General features: G+C 53.0%; 1 protein-coding gene across 2 annotated transcripts in view; it reads right to left on the bottom strand.

Annotated features, from left to right (window-relative positions):
* Window positions 1-17,238, bottom strand: part of SLC6A17 (solute carrier family 6 member 17) — a 33,976-nt gene that overhangs the window by 13,986 nt on the left and 2,752 nt on the right. Inside the window, exons 2-4 of one of the 2 annotated variants that reach the window (XM_036398264.2) lie at window positions 10,443-10,847; window positions 2,108-2,265; window positions 507-633 (exon numbers count right to left, since the gene is read on the bottom strand). In XM_036398264.2, the coding sequence (XP_036254157.1) occupies window positions 507-633; window positions 2,108-2,265; window positions 10,443-10,728 (571 nt within the window). In that variant the 5' untranslated portion in view covers window positions 10,729-10,847. Of the gene's footprint in view, window positions 1-506; window positions 634-2,107; window positions 2,266-9,496; window positions 9,631-10,442; window positions 10,848-17,238 lie in introns of those variants that run through there. The other variant, XM_054517263.1, reaches the window with a different exon arrangement.

Raw genomic sequence — 17,238 nt, 5'->3', positions numbered from 1 at the left:
ATCAGTGGGGACTCTGGGTTGACAAAGTGACATCAAATCCCATCAGTGGGGACTCTGGGTTGACAAACTGGTATCAAATCCCATTCTGGATTCAGAAACTGGTATCAAATCCCATCAGTGGGGACTCTGGGTTGACAAACTGGTATCAAATCCCATTCTGGATGCCCAAACTGGTATCAAATCCCCTCAGTGGGGATTTGGGACTCTGGATTGCCAAAGTGGCATCAAATCCCATCAGTGGGGACTCTGGATTGCCAAAGTGGCACCAAATCCCATTCTGGATTGCCAAACGGGCATCAAATCCCCTCAGTGGGGACAGAGAACACTGGAGACACTCATCCAACCCAAGGGGAAGTTCTTCGCATGGTCGAGGCAGCGGTGCCAGAGAGGAGCCTCCACCTGCTGAGGTCCCACCTTGTGCTGGGGGTGGTGCAGTGTCCCACAGGGTCCCAGAGCCCCCCTTCCCCAGTCCCTGCCCCCTCCCAGCCCAGCCCCCTGTGCCTCACCAGCCACCGAGCCGTTCCTCACGATGGGGCACTCGCTCCAGGGCAGGGGGTACTGGAAGGACTTGAAGAAGTAAAAGATGCTCCAGCCGATGATGACGTTGTAATAGAGACCGACAAAAAAACAGACCTGGAAGGGAGGAAGGAGGAGGACATGGCATCAAACCACAGTGTGGGAACTCAGCACATCACTCCGGATGTCCAGAGTTACCGAGAGAACCCTTGGGGGTCTCAGAAATCCTGGAATGTTGGCAGGCGTGTTTGGTGGCTTGATTTTGATCCATCCACAGAAGTGACAGCAGTTTGAGGACATGAGAATCACTTTAGAGTGAAGGGTGTAAAAGGGACACATTTATAGGGTGAAATATAAACTTTAAGGTTTTTGGTACAGGGGGGTTATGGAGACAAGATGGAGGGATCAGGGCGTGTCTCGTCCTTCTTCTTTCTTCTTCTTGTCCTCCATCTCCTGTGGTGATGTTGGCACTTGGGGATTGGTTCATGGTAAAGGTGCACTTGCTAACATGAGTGAAAACTATTGGAAAATAAAAGTAAATATCATGTACGTAGATTTTAGTATAAAAAGACATGACCGCCCCGTGGGTGGGCAGAGTGCCCTTGGCTGCCTTGCAGATCAGACCTCTGTTGGGCAGACAGAAAATTTTGTAGATAAGAAACAATAAACAATCTGAAGATCGAAAAGCTGAAGAGTCCAGACTCGTCCTTTGGAACGCGCGCCACCCAAGAACCGCCCTACCCGTGTCGGGGCAGAGACAGACAGACAGCTGAACCGGACACCACAGGGCACTGAAATGTGCCCAGGGAACCTCTGGGGCTGCTGGGATCAGGGGTGGGAGCATTCCCAAACCAGCCCCTAGCCATGGGTGGAGCTGCAAAAACACCTCTTGACTTCTCCAACCTTCCCCTGGTGTTACAGGAGCTTCTTTGAGCCAGGTCTCATAAGCTCTTGGAGGTCTATAACACGCCCAAGATAGCTCAGCTACCTTTGGAGGTATAAAAATCAGCAGGATGGCTTCTGTGGTAGTGTTGGAAACAAAAAGGTTTAATAAAAGGCAAAATAACAAACAGAGAAAAACCGAGCCAGGTGCAAGAGGTCCTTGCTCCTGGTAAAACACCGCACAAAAGCAATTAGTTTCTTTGTTCTCTTCTTTTTCTAGTAAATTGCTCAGGTGAGACTTTTTAGCTCCTGTCCAATTGGCTATCCCTAAGTTTTAGGTGAAGTCCCCCAAGGTCCTATGAGGTGTCTTTTCACTTAATCGAGGAGAGAAACTTCTGGGCTTCTTTCCTTTTTAAGGAGGCAAAGGATGGTTTTGTCACTCTGTCAACAAGGGGCACATTCCTACACCCTGAGGCTCCTCGAGGTTCGCCTCACCCTGCAGACCCCGAGATGGCCCTGGAGGGGTCCCCAGGGTGGCCCTGGAGGGTCCCCGGGGCTGGAGGGTGCCAGGATGGCCTTTGAGGGTCCCCAGAGTGAGGCTGGAGGGTCCCCAGAGTGGCCCTGGAGGTTCCTGGGGCAGCCCTGGAGGTCCCCAGGGAGGGGCTGGAGGTCCCCAGGGTGGCCCTGGAGGTCCCCAGGCTGTGCTCACCAGGCAGCTGGCGTAGCCGATGCCCCCCAGGCGGGGGCAGATGTAATTCCAGACGCCGATGCTGCCCCGGCGGATGCGCTGCCCCACGGCCAGCTCCAGGAAGAACAGGGGCAGCCCGATGATGATGAGCAGGACCAGGTAAGGGACCAGGTAGGCACCTGGAAGGGGACAGAAAGACAGAAAGGTCATTCCAGATCTCCCTGCTCCGAGGACAGATGGACAAACAGGGCAGAGCTGGGGCAGGCTCTGCCCGGTCCATCACTTCATTTGCAAACAGCCTTAAGTTGTACCAGGGGAGGCTGAGATTGGATATTGGGACAAAATTCTTCATGGAAGGATGGTCAGGCACTGGCACAGGCTGTGCAGGGCAGCAGGGCAATCCCCTTCCCTGCAAGGGTTTAAAAACCATGGGGGTGTGCCAGGTGGGGACATGGGCTGGTGGTGGCCTTGTGCTGGGTTCATGTTTGGACTCGATGATCCGAGAGAGCTTTTCCAACCTAAACATTTCCATGGTTTTGTGATCCAGGAATGCAGATCAGAGCTTGGCCAGAGCAGAAGCTGTGGAGAGGAGCAAACACAGGTGTGGAAGCAAAGGCTGTGGCATTCCCTGCCAGTGTGGATCATGCAGGATTGACCCCAAGGACTCCCTGAATGCACACAGACAAATCTCCAATGTGTCCTGGATTGCAAGGCAATGTGTGTTCTGTTGCCATCTGTCAGAGCTGGGGCAGTTATCCTCTGTTCATGGGGCAGTTTTCTTTATCTCTCCCACAGCCCATCCTCCCTCCAGGAGATCTCTGCTGTCCATGGCCACTGAGTGTCCCTGCAGGGCTGATCCAATTCCATCATCCCATGGGGAGATGCTCCGCCCAGGGGAGGAGCCAAGCATTCCTACCTGGGCACAATCTGAGCCTGGCACAGCACAGCAGCCTTTGCCCAGTGCATTCCCAGAGGAGCAGCTTCTGCTGCCCTGCATTGCCAGAGGAACAGCAGCTGCCTCTGCCACTGGATCTTCAGAGGCAGAGACTGCACCTTTCTCCAGGATCCCTGCTCCAGCAGAACCAGCCCTGACACTGCAGGAGAGCTGAGCCACAATTCCAATGGTTCTGCTGCCAACAGCCTGACCCACAGGGTGTCAGGCTGGGTTCTGACTCTGTGTTGTTTTAGTTTACTGCATTGTTTATTTTTTCTTTCTAATTTTCTTCCCCAATAAAGAACTGTTATTCCTGCCCCCATATTTTTTGCTTGAGAGCCCCTTAATTTCAAATTTATAGCAATTCAGAGGGAGGGGGAGGTGGTTTACATTCTCCATTTCAGGGGAGGCTCCTGCCTTCCTTAGCAGACACCTGGCTTTCCTAACCTAGACACCATGTGCAAGGAGCCACCTCCATGAGCTGAGCCCTGGGGACACAGCCACGTTCATGGAGCCATCCTGTTCCCCCTGTCCCAGCACATCCCCCTGGACATCCCACATTGCCAGCAGCAGCATCCCCGTGCCAGGTGCCACCCTGCATGGCCAAAGAGTGGAAACAACTCAAAACTCAGTTAATGTCTGTCTGAGTGCTGGGGCTGGAGAGGAGCTGGTGGTTCCCGAAGCAGAAGCGATGACCATAAGGGATGAGATGACTCACGCTGCAGCTCCTGCCTGAGGAACAGCTCCAGCTCCTGCCAGGAGCTCAGGAATGGGCTCAGGAGAATGTGCCTGGCTCCTGCAGGGTAGCAGAATGTCCAAAGACAACTGAAATTGCCGCCTGGATTGCCACACTCCAGTGACAGCCACCACTGTCACAGACATCTTTTATGGAAAATCCTTTCCTTAGGATTTTTCCTCCTGAGAAGCTGAGAGGCCTCAGGAACAAAATGTAACCAATGGTTATCTGCTGCTGTGGAATGCAACAGGTGCATCTGGGATTGGGCTCATGGGGTTGTTTCTAATTAATGGCCAATCACAGTCCAGCTCAGACTCTCTGTCCGAGCCACAAGCCTTTGTTATCATTCCTTATTTCCTATTCTATTCTTAGCCAGCCTTCTGATGAAATCCTTTCTTCTATTCTTTTAGTATAGTTTTAATATAATATATATCATAAAATAACAAATCAAGCCTTCTGAAACATGGAGTCAGATCCTCGTCTCTTCCCTCACCCTTGGACCCCTCTGAACACGGTCACACACCACTCCCCAGGCCAGGCAGGACCAGGGCATTTTCCCATTGTCATAACCATGGAATGAGAGTGATGCTGGAAAATAAAACAGCTCAAGACACGTTCCTAACAGTCCCATCCCATTTGTGATTTGTACATAGACCCCTGACCAGCGATATTGAGGTGCAGCAACCCAGGGTGATTGGGAGGGTAAAAGGAGAGGCAGAGAGCAGAGCTGGGGCTCAGGGAAATTCAGGAAGGACCACGAGCATCCCATCTCTGCAACACTCTCCTGGCTATCTCACCCTACACTTAGGTGGACATGAGACAGATTCAGATGCAAATCTGTCCAGCACGGGAGATTTTCTTGCTGTGGTGCCTGGGAAGGTGAGCAGCAGCCAGGGCAGAGCTGGCAGCCCCCGCTGGCTCCCGGCACGCCGAGTCCTGGGGATTTGGCTGCAGCCCATCCTGGCAGCCGCACGCAGCCGCTCTCCCCCGCACACACCTGCTGTGGGAGCAGCAGGGAAAGCAGCCGCATCCTGGAGCTGCTCAGAGCGCCAGGAAAGCTCTGTCTGTCTGTCTGTCTGTCCATCCCTCCCAAATGTCGGAGCATCGGGGGTAGCACAGCCGGGACGGACGGAGAGCAGAGATCTCTGCAGCCAGGGCTTGGAACTTGGGGTTATTGCAAAGGGCCTGGGTGCAGGGCCCTGCTGGGAGCTGCCAGCCACAGCTGGAGCAGGACTGAGAGAAGAGAGGGGGAGAGAGGATGAGAGGGTAAGAGAGTAAAAGGGTAAGAGCTAAGAGGCAAGAGGTAAGAGAGCGAGGTTCCCGTTACAATACCATAAATCTTCTTCTGTGTTGAATATTCTGATTCTCACTAACCAATCTAGTACAAGATACAAATCCTGTAGCATTTACATACAGCCTATAAGAATCATTACATTCCCACACTGTGTTACATTTTAAACCCTACAAACTCCTCTTTGGGCCCCTTCTGCCAAGCCAGCAGGGTCTGCTCTGACCCTTGGGCCTGTCTGCAAGCAGAGGGTGTTGTTCCATCAAAAGGGGATCACCTTCAGCTGGCCACACCATTGTTTTCCAGTTGTTCAGTGACTGAGGGATCTCAAAGCTTGCTTTCATTTCAATCTCATTTGTAGTTTCTATATTCTCAAAATCTTTTGCCAGACAATCATATTGATAAGGCGTTCCTGTTTCATCTTCCCCAACACCCAAACCCCTGCACCGCTGCTGGCAGCACCTCACAGCCTGGTGGGAACCCCAGCCAAGAGATGTGGAGGGCGGCAAAGGCAGAGAATCAGTGCCTGCCCCATGGGACAGACAGATGATGTAATTTGAGCAAAAGGAAAACCCAGCAGAGCCCAGCAATCTGCTGCTCAAGGCAGTTCCCAGCTCTGTGCCTCAGTTTCCCCATCCATGGAATGGTGGTAACGGTTGGGGCAGCTTGTAAAGCTTTTATTTGAAGTCCTGCTGCAGGAAGATGTTCTGTCACAGCAAGGAGCTCCTAAAAGCAGCTGCTTGTCCCAGTCCCTGCCTGGCTCAGTGCCCCTGGATTGACACTCCAGTGACAGCCACCACTCCCCAGGCCAGGCAGGACCAGGGCAGGGGGTGCTGCTCCAAGCAGGGACTCTGCAAAGAGGATCAGCCCCAGCATGGGTGGGGATGGTGAGTTAAAAATGGGGGCAGGGAGAGAAATTGAGTGTGGGAATCCACAAAATCAGAGGGGTTTGGGAAAGCTGCAAAAGGCCTCAGACACAGCAGAACTGGGATTGGAGCCAAGCAGCAGCCATGAGATTGGTCAGCAGAAAAATTATGTAAGAAGTAGAAAAGCAAAGACAAATAGAACAATGGTCTGTGTATTAACACTTGTCTAGAATAACTCCCTAAGCTACAGAAAAGTTTATCTAGTGAGATATTAGGAAGTTTGAAGCTTAATAATGGAGCTCTGTGCATTGTGTTTTAAGGCTTACAAGCAGGTATTATATTCAAAATAAGCAAGCATTGTTTTCACCAAAGGTATCTGTGCTTATAGTGGTGGATAGAACTGCTGTCAATGTGCTTTTGCTTTGTGTGATTGGTCAAAAAACTTTTAAAGTGAATTGTAACATGGAGTTCTTGGTCTGCTGCCTGGGATGTGAGCTGGTGGCATCTTCCTATTGTCACAACCATGGAATGAGAGAATGATGCTGGAAAATAAAACAGCTCAAGGCAGTTCCTAACAGTCCCATCCCATTTGTGATTTGTACATAGACCCCTGACCAGCAATAGGTCTCAGTTGAAAAAGGGACAGAAAGGCCTGAAAATCCTCAAGACTCATCATGTTATTCTTATCCTGGGTGGGGATGGTGAGTTAAAAATGAAGGCAGGGAGAGAAATTGAGTGTGGGAATCCATAAAATCAGAGGGGTTTGGGAAAGCTGCAAAAGGCCTCAGAGACAGCAGAACTGGGATTGGAGCTAAGCAGCAGCCATGAGATTGGTCAGCAGAAAAATTATGTAAGAAGTAGAAAGTGAGGACAAATAGGATGCCAGCACAGGGTGGGTCAAACCCATTGTTCATCCCCTCTGCTGCAGCAGTGTCAGGGCTGTGCTGCCTCAGTCCCCATGCCCATCCCACCTCCCATCTGATCTTGTGTCCAAAGCCACTTCTTTAATGCTCCCCACACACAGACAGCAAGTTCAGCCCCGGATTTGAGGAATACACCAGGAGGAATCCCAGCCTGGGAATGCCAGTGGCACCTCCCATCACCCAGCACTGCTCTGCCTAGGAAAAAGGCCCCCAAATAACCAGGACAGCAGAGAGCTCAGCCTAAGCTGAGGATTTTTCACTGAGTGCACTAATTATGGTTAATTAAGGATTGCTGTGGCATGGGGAAACTGAAGCACAGCTAGTTAATCCTTGCAGAGAAGAAGGATGCTGGTTCTCCAACCTCTGGCTCTAAATCTGGTTTAAAAATCTCATTTAATGGGGAAATCTTGTTCTAAATCTCATTTAATGGGGAAAACTTTCTTGGTAATCAGAGGCCAGCTGTAGGCAGCTGTGTGGTGAAGCCAGCAGGGCTGCACTGATCTCTCCCAGCCCTGAATTTGGGGTGAACACTCGTGAAAAGCTGTGCTGAGCCAAAACCAAGCCGAGCTGCAGCCAAGCAGGGCTCTGGGAGGTGCTGGGATGCAGGAGCTGGGCACTGCCAGCTCCATCCTGGATGGGGAGGGAAGGGAATGGGGCTGAGCAGCCCTGGCAGGGAGGGGAGTGCTGACTGCACTCAAGAATGACTCATCCTGATGTGACACCAGAGATGTTTGAATTATTGAGGGCAGCTGCAGGGCTGGGGCCACAGCAAAGGATGGAACACTGGAAACACAGAGAGGACAGGGGCACTGTCCTCCAGCGGGGCTGGGAAGGGACTGGGTTTGGATTAATGATGAGGAACCCACCCTCTCATCAGTGGCATGAAGGGTGCTGGGGCTCAGCACAGCTGGGAGGGACCTGACCCTCTGGGCTGCTCTGGGAAACCCAAGGAGGAGCTTGGAGTGGGATGGGAATATGGGCTGGCTGCAAGGAGGGTTTGGGAATGGGATGGGACCGCAAGAAGTGGCATCAAGGACCCAGGAAATGGGTCCCTTTTTAGCCCTAATTTCCAAATTAGGCACGAGGGTTATGGGTAGAGAACCACACAGCCTACAGCTCTAGAGTGCTGGGGCTGGAAAAGGCACAGCAAGGGGAGCACAGCACTGGGCCAACATTGCTCTGTGCCCACCACTGCTAACCTGGGTCATTTGTGACACTGGGGACCCCAGCCACAGCCCCAGGCTGCCACTAGTGTTAGGGTGAGGGATCAGAGAACCACACAGCTCTGGGGATACTGGGGTTGATGCCATTTGCAAGTAAATATTCCCAACAGCAATCAGGGGGAGCAGCCAGAAATCCTGGCTTCCAGCCTGGGATTCACTGTGACTTTGGAGCAAGCAGGTGGACAATCTTTAGGAAAAGGCCATCCTGGAGATTTCCACATCTCACACAACTTCTGGCAGCCCTTTCCCCCTTCAGAGCCCAAACAACACACTCTAGAGCCCAGACTGTGATATTCACATGCCCTCTGAACAGACAGAGATTGAGCTTTTCCAGAATTTCTCCTGAGAAAGGCTATAAGAGAAGCAAAGCATTATCAAAACAACTCTTATCTCATTTGCTGCTCCTGTGTTTGTGGCCATGTGGAATGTGTTCTGGAGATTGTTTACCTGAGGTGATTGCTTGGTTGGATTCTGGTTTTTTGGATTCATTGACCAATTGGATCCACGTGTGTGTGTTGGGACTCTCGGGCAGAGGGTCATGGGTTTTTTAGTTAGTTAGTGATAGTTCTTGTTAGTGTAATATTCTGTAATATAGTTATAGTGTAATAAAGTAATTAATTGGCCTTCTGATATCATGGAGTTCTGCACAGCATTCTTCCCACCCATCAGGCATCGTGACACCAATACCAAATAACCCATTTTAGAGCCCAAATCACCCCTGTCCTCTCCTGGATCCACACCCCAACGTGCAGTGAGGCAGGACTGGGTCACACACCCTTCTCCAAGGGCCGATCCCATCCTGTTGGGACACAGGACATTCCTCTGGCTGCCCTGGGTGATTTGAGACCCTGGCAGGGGCTCAGAGACCTTGGCACGGAGTCAAAGACACCTGTGCCTTTGATTGTAGCCCATGGAAACAATTACCAACTTCATGTGAAGATTTACAAGCCACAAGAGTTTGAGTAGAATGATAGTTAATTTACCACAGGGTGAAAAAGCAGAATTTTGGGGATTTAGAATGGGGGTTCAAGAGGAAAGATGGAGGAATCTGGGCGTGTCCTGTCCTTCTCCTTCTTCTTCTTGTCCTCCATCTTCTGCTGGGATGGTGGCACTTTTGGATTGGTTTAGAGTAGAGACAAACTGTCTAACATAGGTGATAGGCATTGGAAAATTATTGTAAATAAAGTACATGTAGATCTTAGTATAAAGAACTAACATCACCCCAAGGGCAGGGACTGTGCCACAACCCAACCTGCTGGACAGATCTGAGCAGGTCAGAGAAAGAATGGAATAGAGAAGAGAAAAATAAACAACCCTGAAAAGCAGAGTTGAGGAATCTCGACTTCTTCTGTCACGGGGCTGGGAAAAAAAGACTCTTTAATACCACAGGAGCTGTTTCAGCAACACAAAACCCGAGCCCATCCCTGCCCCATCTCTCACCTCCTCCATTCTTCTGGCAGAGGTGGGCAGATGTTGCTGGCGCTTCCCCATTATTGTAAATAAAGCACACGTAGTTCTTAGTATAAAGAACTAACATCACCCCAAGGGCAGGGACTGTGCCACAACCCAACCTGCTGGACAGATCTCAGCAGGTCAGAGAAAGAATGGAACAGATAAGGGAAAATAAACAACCCTGAAAAGCAGAGTTGAGGAATCTCGACTTCTTCTGTCATGGGGCTGGGAAAAAAGACTCTTGAATACCACAGGAGCTGTTTCAGCAACACAAAACCCAAGCCCATCCCTGCCCCTTCTCTCACGTCCTCCATTCTTCTGGCAGAGGTAGGGGAAGTGCCAGCAACATCTGGCATTATTATAAATAAAGTACACGTAGTTCTTAGTATAAAGAACTAGCACCACCCCAAGGGCAGTCAGTGTGCCACAACCCAACCTGCTGGACAGCTCTCAGAGAAAGAATGGAATAGAGAAGAGAAAAAATTAACAACCCTGAAAAGCAGAGATGAGGAATCTCGATTTCTTCTGTCATGGGGCTGGGAAAAAAAGACCCTTTAATACCACAGGAGCCATTTCAGCAGCACAAAACCCGAGCCCACCCCTGCCCCATGTCTCACCTCCTCCATTCTTCTGGCAGAAGTGGGCAGATGTTGCTGGCGCTTCCCCATTATTGTAAATAAACCACACATAATTCTTAGTATAAAGAACTAACATCACCCCAAGGGCAGGGACTGTGCCACAACCCAACCTGCTGGACAGATCTCAGCAGGTCAGAGAAAGAATGGAATAGATATGAGAAAATAAGCAACCCTGAAAAGCAGAGATGAGGAATCTCGATTTCTTCTGTTATGGGGCTGGGAAAAAAGACCCTTTAATCCCTCAGGAGCCATTTCAGCAACACCAAACCCGAGCCCACCCCTGCCCCATGTCTCACCTCCTCCATTCTTCTGGCAGAGGTAGGGGAAGCGCCAGACGTTGCCCAGCCCCACGGAGTAGCCGATCTGCGCCAGGATGTACTGCAGCTTGCTGTTCCACGCCGGCCGGTTCTCCGCCTCCAGCTCCTCGTCCCCCTCCTTCTGCTTGTCCCACGTGTCCCCTGTCACGTTGAGGACGCTGCGTTTGTAGTCCACGGGCTCCTGGTGGGCCAGCAGGTCGGCCACCGACTCGGTGACATGCTCGCTGCTGTGCTCCCGCTGCGTCACCTTGCTGTTCTTCGGCATCGGGGCGGCCCCGGCGCGGGATCGGGCAGGGAGGAGGAGGAGGAGGAGGAAGGTCCCGCAGGGAGCAGCACAGAGGGGGAGCTACAGCTCGGGCCTCACCTCCTCTTCATCAGCAGGACCTGTGTGGGGAAGGGGTCAGCCAGGGTCTGTTGGGTTTGGCTTATCCCAGGTGAGCTGGTGGGACCTGCAGCACCCAGAGAGAAGGGTGCCCATCCCTCCTGTGGTTTGGGACCTGCAGCACCCAGGAGAAAAGAGTGTCCATCCCCAGGTGAGCTGGTGGGACCTTCAGCACCAGGAGAGAAGAGTGTCCACCCCTGCAACTACAGGAGAGAAGGGTGTCCATCCCCTGGTCTTGGGACCTGCAGCACCAGGAGAGAAGGGTGTCCACCCCTGTGAGCTGGTGGGACCTGCAGCACCAGGAGGGAAAGTGTCCACCCCCTGTGTCTGGGACCTGCAGCACCAGGAGAGAAGGGTGTCCATCCCTGTGTCTGGGACCTGACCCTGAGCCTGGAGGGTCTCCTGCTCCAGGAATGATGGACCAGGAGCAACGTTCTGGTTGAGAATTAGAGAGTGCCAGGATGGTTTGGGTTGAAGGAACCTTAAAGCTCATCCAACCCCACCCCTGCTATAGGCAGGGACACCTTCCATAGACCAGGGACACCATCCACTGTCCCAGACTGCTCCAAGCCCTGTCCAGCCTGGCCTTGGACACTTCCAGGGATCATGGGGCAGCCCCAGCTGCTCTCAACCATGGAGAAGAGCCTCCTGTGTCCCAGAGAGAGGAATTTCCCTGGGCTCCGGGGGACAGTGACAGGTGATGACAGGTCACATCCCTGTGACACCTCTTCTCCCCTCTAACGCCTCCAGCCCAGCAGCTGAACCTCACAAGGTCTGACACCAACCCAGCCTCTGCCCTGCCTGTCCTGCTCCTTCCCTTCCTGACCATAGCACAGCCCCAGCTTCGCTCCACGACAGCTTGGAAGCGCTCAGGGGACAGTGACACGTGCCCAGGCTATCTCTGCATCCCAGGAAGTTATCAGGAGTGACTTAAAAGCCTTGGAGCCTGATGCTAAATCTCCCCAGGCAGCTTTACAACAGATAACAGCTGCATGACCAGCAGCAGCCAAGGCAAAGCCATCAACCCTGGCCCCTTCACTTCCCCAGCCCTCAGCGTGGGTCAGGAGGAGCAATCCTGCACAGAAGCACCTCAGGAGGCGCCCAGAACCCAGCCCAGCCCTGCAGATTCCCCCCCTGCCTCAAAAATCTTGGGTTCATTGTGGAAATCTGCTCCACTGGGCTGGGGATCCCCAAACTGGGAAAGCACCATGTCCTTCCTCTCCGTACTGGGAGCACTGGGATCAGATGGGGCAGCTCCCAGCTTAGACTGGACCGTGGTGCAACATCAGCTGGGGAGAAAACACAGAACTGCCCCAATAAATCCCTCAGCTTGGAAAAGGGACCCTCCTGAAGAGCTGCACTGCCCTCTTTCCTGTCCTCTCCATCTCTGCTCCCAGGGGACACCCGGCTGGTGGCTGGGCCATGGCAGAGCTCAGAGACCTGACCCATCCCAGCTGGGCAGCAGCACCTCCTCCTCCCACCCTGAGGGCTTTTCCAGAGCCATTCCCAGCTCTTCTCTCCTGTTAGAAGTAAAAAATCTGCCAATTTTTTTTGGAGAAAAAAAGGGTTGCAGAGTGAAACCAGTCAAACAAGTTGCTGCCAAGGTGAAGTTCTACCTGTTTGTTATTGTAACCACCAGTCATTTTCCTTAATTGCTCCTTTTGTATCGGTAAGGCCCTGCCTGGGGCTAGGTTCTCCTTCTCCCCAGACAGTGAGAGGAGGGGACATGGTGGGGGCATCAGAGAGAATGCAAAATAACTCCAGGACCAGCATGCCATGGGCAGCCACCCCACCAAACTTACCGAAAGGACCCCAAAAACAACGAGCCAACACAGAATTAAGAGATCAGAGTGATGTCTGGACGTGAGGAACAGAGTGCTGAGCCTGCAGAGATGCTGAGACCCTTTGTTGCCCCTTGCCCTGAGCAAAGACCTCAGCTGGAGCCAAGACCCCAAGATCAGACAACCCCAAAAAGCCGTAACATGGGGCATATCCCCACCGTTCTCGTGAGGATGGTACTCCCAGCTCTGCTCCTCAGTGGACAAAGCTGTACTTCCCTCCTCCTCCCATTCACCCTGGGAGTGGTGATGGCAAAACCTCCGACCCCTCGGGCCTCCCAGCCTTGAGCTGATCATTTTTAATAAAGGCTTTAAAAGAAGAAAGCGTCTCCTGCCCTGTTTATTTCAGCTGGGCCATGGTGGTTCTGAGCTCCCATGACCTGACCCACCCCAGCTGGGTGGCAGCACCTCCTCCTCCCTCCCTCGGGGCTTTTCCAGAGCCATTCCCAGCCCTTCCCTCCTCTTGGACATTTTTGATCCAGCTCAGCCCACGATCCCATCCCTTTTCAGGGCAGTGGGTTCAGCCCAGGCAGCAAAGCCCATCAGCAAAGCACCGGGAGCAGGAAACCTCCCTCTCAGCCGCCCTCACCTCGGTGTTTTCTCACCCCTGTCGGAAGTTCCCCCTTTGCCAGGCCCTGTTCCTATATGAAAAAAAAAAAAAAAAAAAAATCTATTTTCAACTGTCGGCTGCATCCGTTGCCAGGCAACCATCTCGGCTCCACATCTTTCCTGGATCCGGCTCCTCCGGAGAAGCCGTTTGAGTTATTTTGTCGAGCCCAGGCCAGCGATGTTTAATTTCCTAACGAGGGCTCATTCACAGCAGCCGCTCGCCGCTCAATCGCGGCAATTACCGGCACGTGGCTGCCCGGGGCTGGAGCATCCTCAGCCGGGCTGGGGATGGGCACAGAGCACGGCCAGGGCCCCACCCCGCAGCCAGGAAAGGGCAGGATTCCCATCGGGGCTGGCTCGGGCTCTGTGTGGATTTGTGCAGAGCTGGGTAAATCACCCACGGGTTGTTGGCTGCTCCCTGTCTGCTCAGCAGCTCCTTCAGAGCACCAGGAGGACTCAGACTTGGGGTTAAAATATCTCTTAGGATTCTCTAAAGTTTCTCTTCAGGACCCCTAAAATATCTCTTTAGGATTTCTAAAGTATCTCTTTATGATCTCTAAAGTATCTCTTTAGGACCCCTAAAATATCTCTTTAGGGTTTCTAAAGTATCTCTCTAGGATCCCTAAAATATCTCTTTAGGATCTCTAAAGTATCTCTTTATGATCCCTAAAGTATCTCTCTAGGATCTCTAAATTATTTCTCTAGGATCTCTAAATTATTTCTCTAGGATCTCTAAAGTATCTCTCTATGATCTCTAAATTATCTCTTTAGGACCCGTAAAATATCTCTGTAGGGTTAGGGAGAGAGCCAAGAAGATCCAGGACGTGCTGGCCAAGCCCCCAGGGTGCAGTGGCCCACAGTGAGGGCACCCAAACAGCTTTTTTGGGACACCCCAAGCCCTGGGAGGTGCCCAGCTCCAGAGCAGGTGGTTCTGAGCCAGGCCAGCACCATGGGGTCAGCACAGACCCCACAGCATCCCTGTGGATCTCAGCCCGTTCCTCTCCTTGGTTCAGCTGTTCTGAGGGCTGGGAGGCACCAGGACACAGATCCTGGAGGAGCAGGGTCCTTCCAGCACCTCCAAAGCTCCAGAAACCCTCAGAGCCTTGGAGAACACTCCAGACAGCAACATTCCCAAAGGATTTGGGGTCTCAGCAGGGCTGCTTTTATGGGATGGGGATGGGCTCTCCAAACATTGGCAGGAGGGCGAAGGACAGGTACAAGTGTTCCTGCCCGTGCCCAAGCTGAACTAGAGGGGAAAACCTTATCAGAGATCCAGATCCTGGTCCTGGCATGGCTCTGGCAGCGCCCCATGGCTGCTTTGGGGAGTTCCTGCTGTGTCCCCAGCCTGGCCATGGTGGTGCTGCCTGGCAGAGATCCAGGCTGAAGGAGAGAGGATCATTCCTGATTCCATGAGCACACCCAGCCTTCACCCTCCCCATCCCTGCTGGGAATGGGAGATGAGCCCAGGCAGAGCCTGCACGAAGCCACCAGCCCACACAGCCCAGGAACAGGGGCCAGGGAAAGCCAGGTCAGCAAGGCTCTTCCCTCTCATTTCCCCAGCTTTTTGCACCAGCCCCAAGGTCTGCAGCCTCGAAGGAAAAAGCACAGCCCAAATCCATCTGAGAAAGGTATTTCTGCACATTCCTTTGGTAGGAAAAGGGAATTTAATCAAAAAATCAGCTGCCAAAAATAACAACCACCCTGTGAGAAAGACAAGGCAGATCAGCTGACGAGCAGGAGCTTTCCGGGCTGGAGCGAGATAGAAAACCCTTGTCACTGACAGATGGAGATTCAGCTTGTTTACTTAGTCCCCATGACCTTAATTTTCTTAAATGTGCTTTTTTTCTGTCTCTTTAGAAGACAGATTAGGGTCTTTCAGAGCCCATGGCTTGCAAGAACCTCACTCATGCCACCAGACCAGGGCTGACTTTGCACCCACAGCTTTGCCCAGGTAAAACCAGCTCTGGTGGCACCCAGCTGGAGAGGGAACGTGGCTTTTCCCACAGCAGGACCTGGAAAGGACCAGTTTGTGCTGGTGTGTCTGAGCAGGCATTATAAGGAGAGGGAATAATTCACCTCATCCTGCTCCATGTCCCTGGGTGTGTCCTTGAATGGGATTCCCACTTCCCTGGTCCCAGTGAAACCTTCACACTGAGCTCCTGAGACAGCAAACACCATTCCCTGAGCCCTGGGCTGAGTCCAGGGCTCCTGCTGGCACAAAGGGACAGTCCCCATGCATGTCCAGGTGGCACAGGGTGACCCCAAGCCCCCCATCCCTTTGGACTGGTATGGGAACCACCACGGCAGCAGATCCAAGGCAGGTGGGACTGGTTTGCCATGGGACAAACTGGATTTAACCCACCAGGGGAAAGGCAGGGATGGAGAAGCTCCTGCCTTGTCACACTCAGGGGTTTAATCCCTGCTCAGAGGCTCCCATTGACCCCAAAAGCAGCCATGGGGAAATGCTGATTTTTGGGGTGAGTGAAGACCCCCCAGCCCTGGCAGCAGCATCACCGAGGGCCAGGGGAGGAGGGAAGCTCCTGCCTTGTCACACCCAGGGGTTTAATCCATGCTCAGAGGCTCCATTGATCCCAAAAGCAGCCATGGGGAAAAGCTGCTTTTTGGGGTGCTATTTGGGGTGAATGAAGATTCCCCACATCCCCAGCCCTGACAGCAGCATCACTAAGGGTCAGGGGAGGAGGGAAGCTCCTGCCTTGTCACACCCAGGGGTTTAATCCATGCTCAGAGGCTCCCATTGACCCCAAAAGCAGCCATGGGGAAATGCTGCTATTTGGGGTGAGTGAAGACCCCTCAGACCCCCGGCCCTGGCAGCAGCAGCATCACCAAGGGCCAGGGGAGGAGGGAGGCTCCAGGCCACGTGTCCTGGCTCTGCCCATCCTTGCTTTCTTGGGAAGGCAGCTGGGGAGCAATAACAGGCTGGAAATGTGTCAGCAAAGCTTTCAGCTGGGCCTGGGAGAGCTGGGGAAGGCAGGGAGGAGATGGGGATTTACAGCAGAGCCCAAGGAGAGCAGCAACTGGCAGCAAACGTGCTCGGGGTCCAAATGATGGGGTGCAGGGGAATCTCTCCTCTCCTGCGTCCAAATTCTACATTTATCCCCCATTTGGGTCCAGAAAGGAGAAACTGAGGCAGGAAAAGCCACAAAATGAGATTGGGTGAATTAAAAATGAGCTTTTCATCCTCTGGGGACTCTGCTGGTCCCTCCCTGCCCCAGCATTACCATTTCTTCCCCTTCAGCTTCCACAGAAATCCCCCACAGCTCCTAAAGGAGAGGGGAAAGATGTTCCTGGTGAAGCACCCAGCTCAGCAGGCCTGGGAAGGTCCAGCTCACCCCATCAAGGTCACAGAGCAGGGAAAGGAGGGAGGAGTGGGGACAGAGGAGCCGAGGGATTTCGGGAGGTGGAAATCTACTCTCGGCTTGGGGCTGGGAGAGCTGAGCATCAGTTTGCAGCTCCTCATCCTCCCTGACACACACAGAGCCAGGGAAATACTGCACCCAGGGCAAGGCTGGTGGCTGAGGTGGGGAGACTGGCCCAGGGAGGAGAAGGGACAGACCCAAGGTCACCCAGGAGCAGAGGAGGAGGGAAGGAGCACGGATCCCTCCTGTCCTCCCTCTGCGCTGCACAGCCAAGAGCCAAAGAAGGAGACCTGGATGCACATCCCACTTTGGCCCAAGTCATGGGAAAAACCAGCTCCAGGCCCCTTCCTGCTGCTCCCTGAGGTCAGATGGGGATGGCCCTGGCAGAGCTGGTCCTTTGGGAAGCATCCTGCTCCTCCAAACCACAGGAAACCAAGGGCAGGGCCCTCCCACCACATCCAAACTTCTCTTCAAAGCCCCAAGAAGAGATTTCTGCCCAAGGCAGAGTTTTTGCAGCTCTGCCCACCCCTGCCCTGCTCTGAGGACCTTCCCACGGCCTCCACCACTCA

The sequence above is a fragment of the Molothrus ater genome, chromosome 25 (genome assembly GCF_012460135.2).
Source record: "Molothrus ater isolate BHLD 08-10-18 breed brown headed cowbird chromosome 25, BPBGC_Mater_1.1, whole genome shotgun sequence".
Lineage (NCBI taxonomy): Eukaryota > Metazoa > Chordata > Aves > Passeriformes > Icteridae > Molothrus > Molothrus ater.
This window is presented reverse-complemented; position numbering and strand designations above follow the sequence as displayed.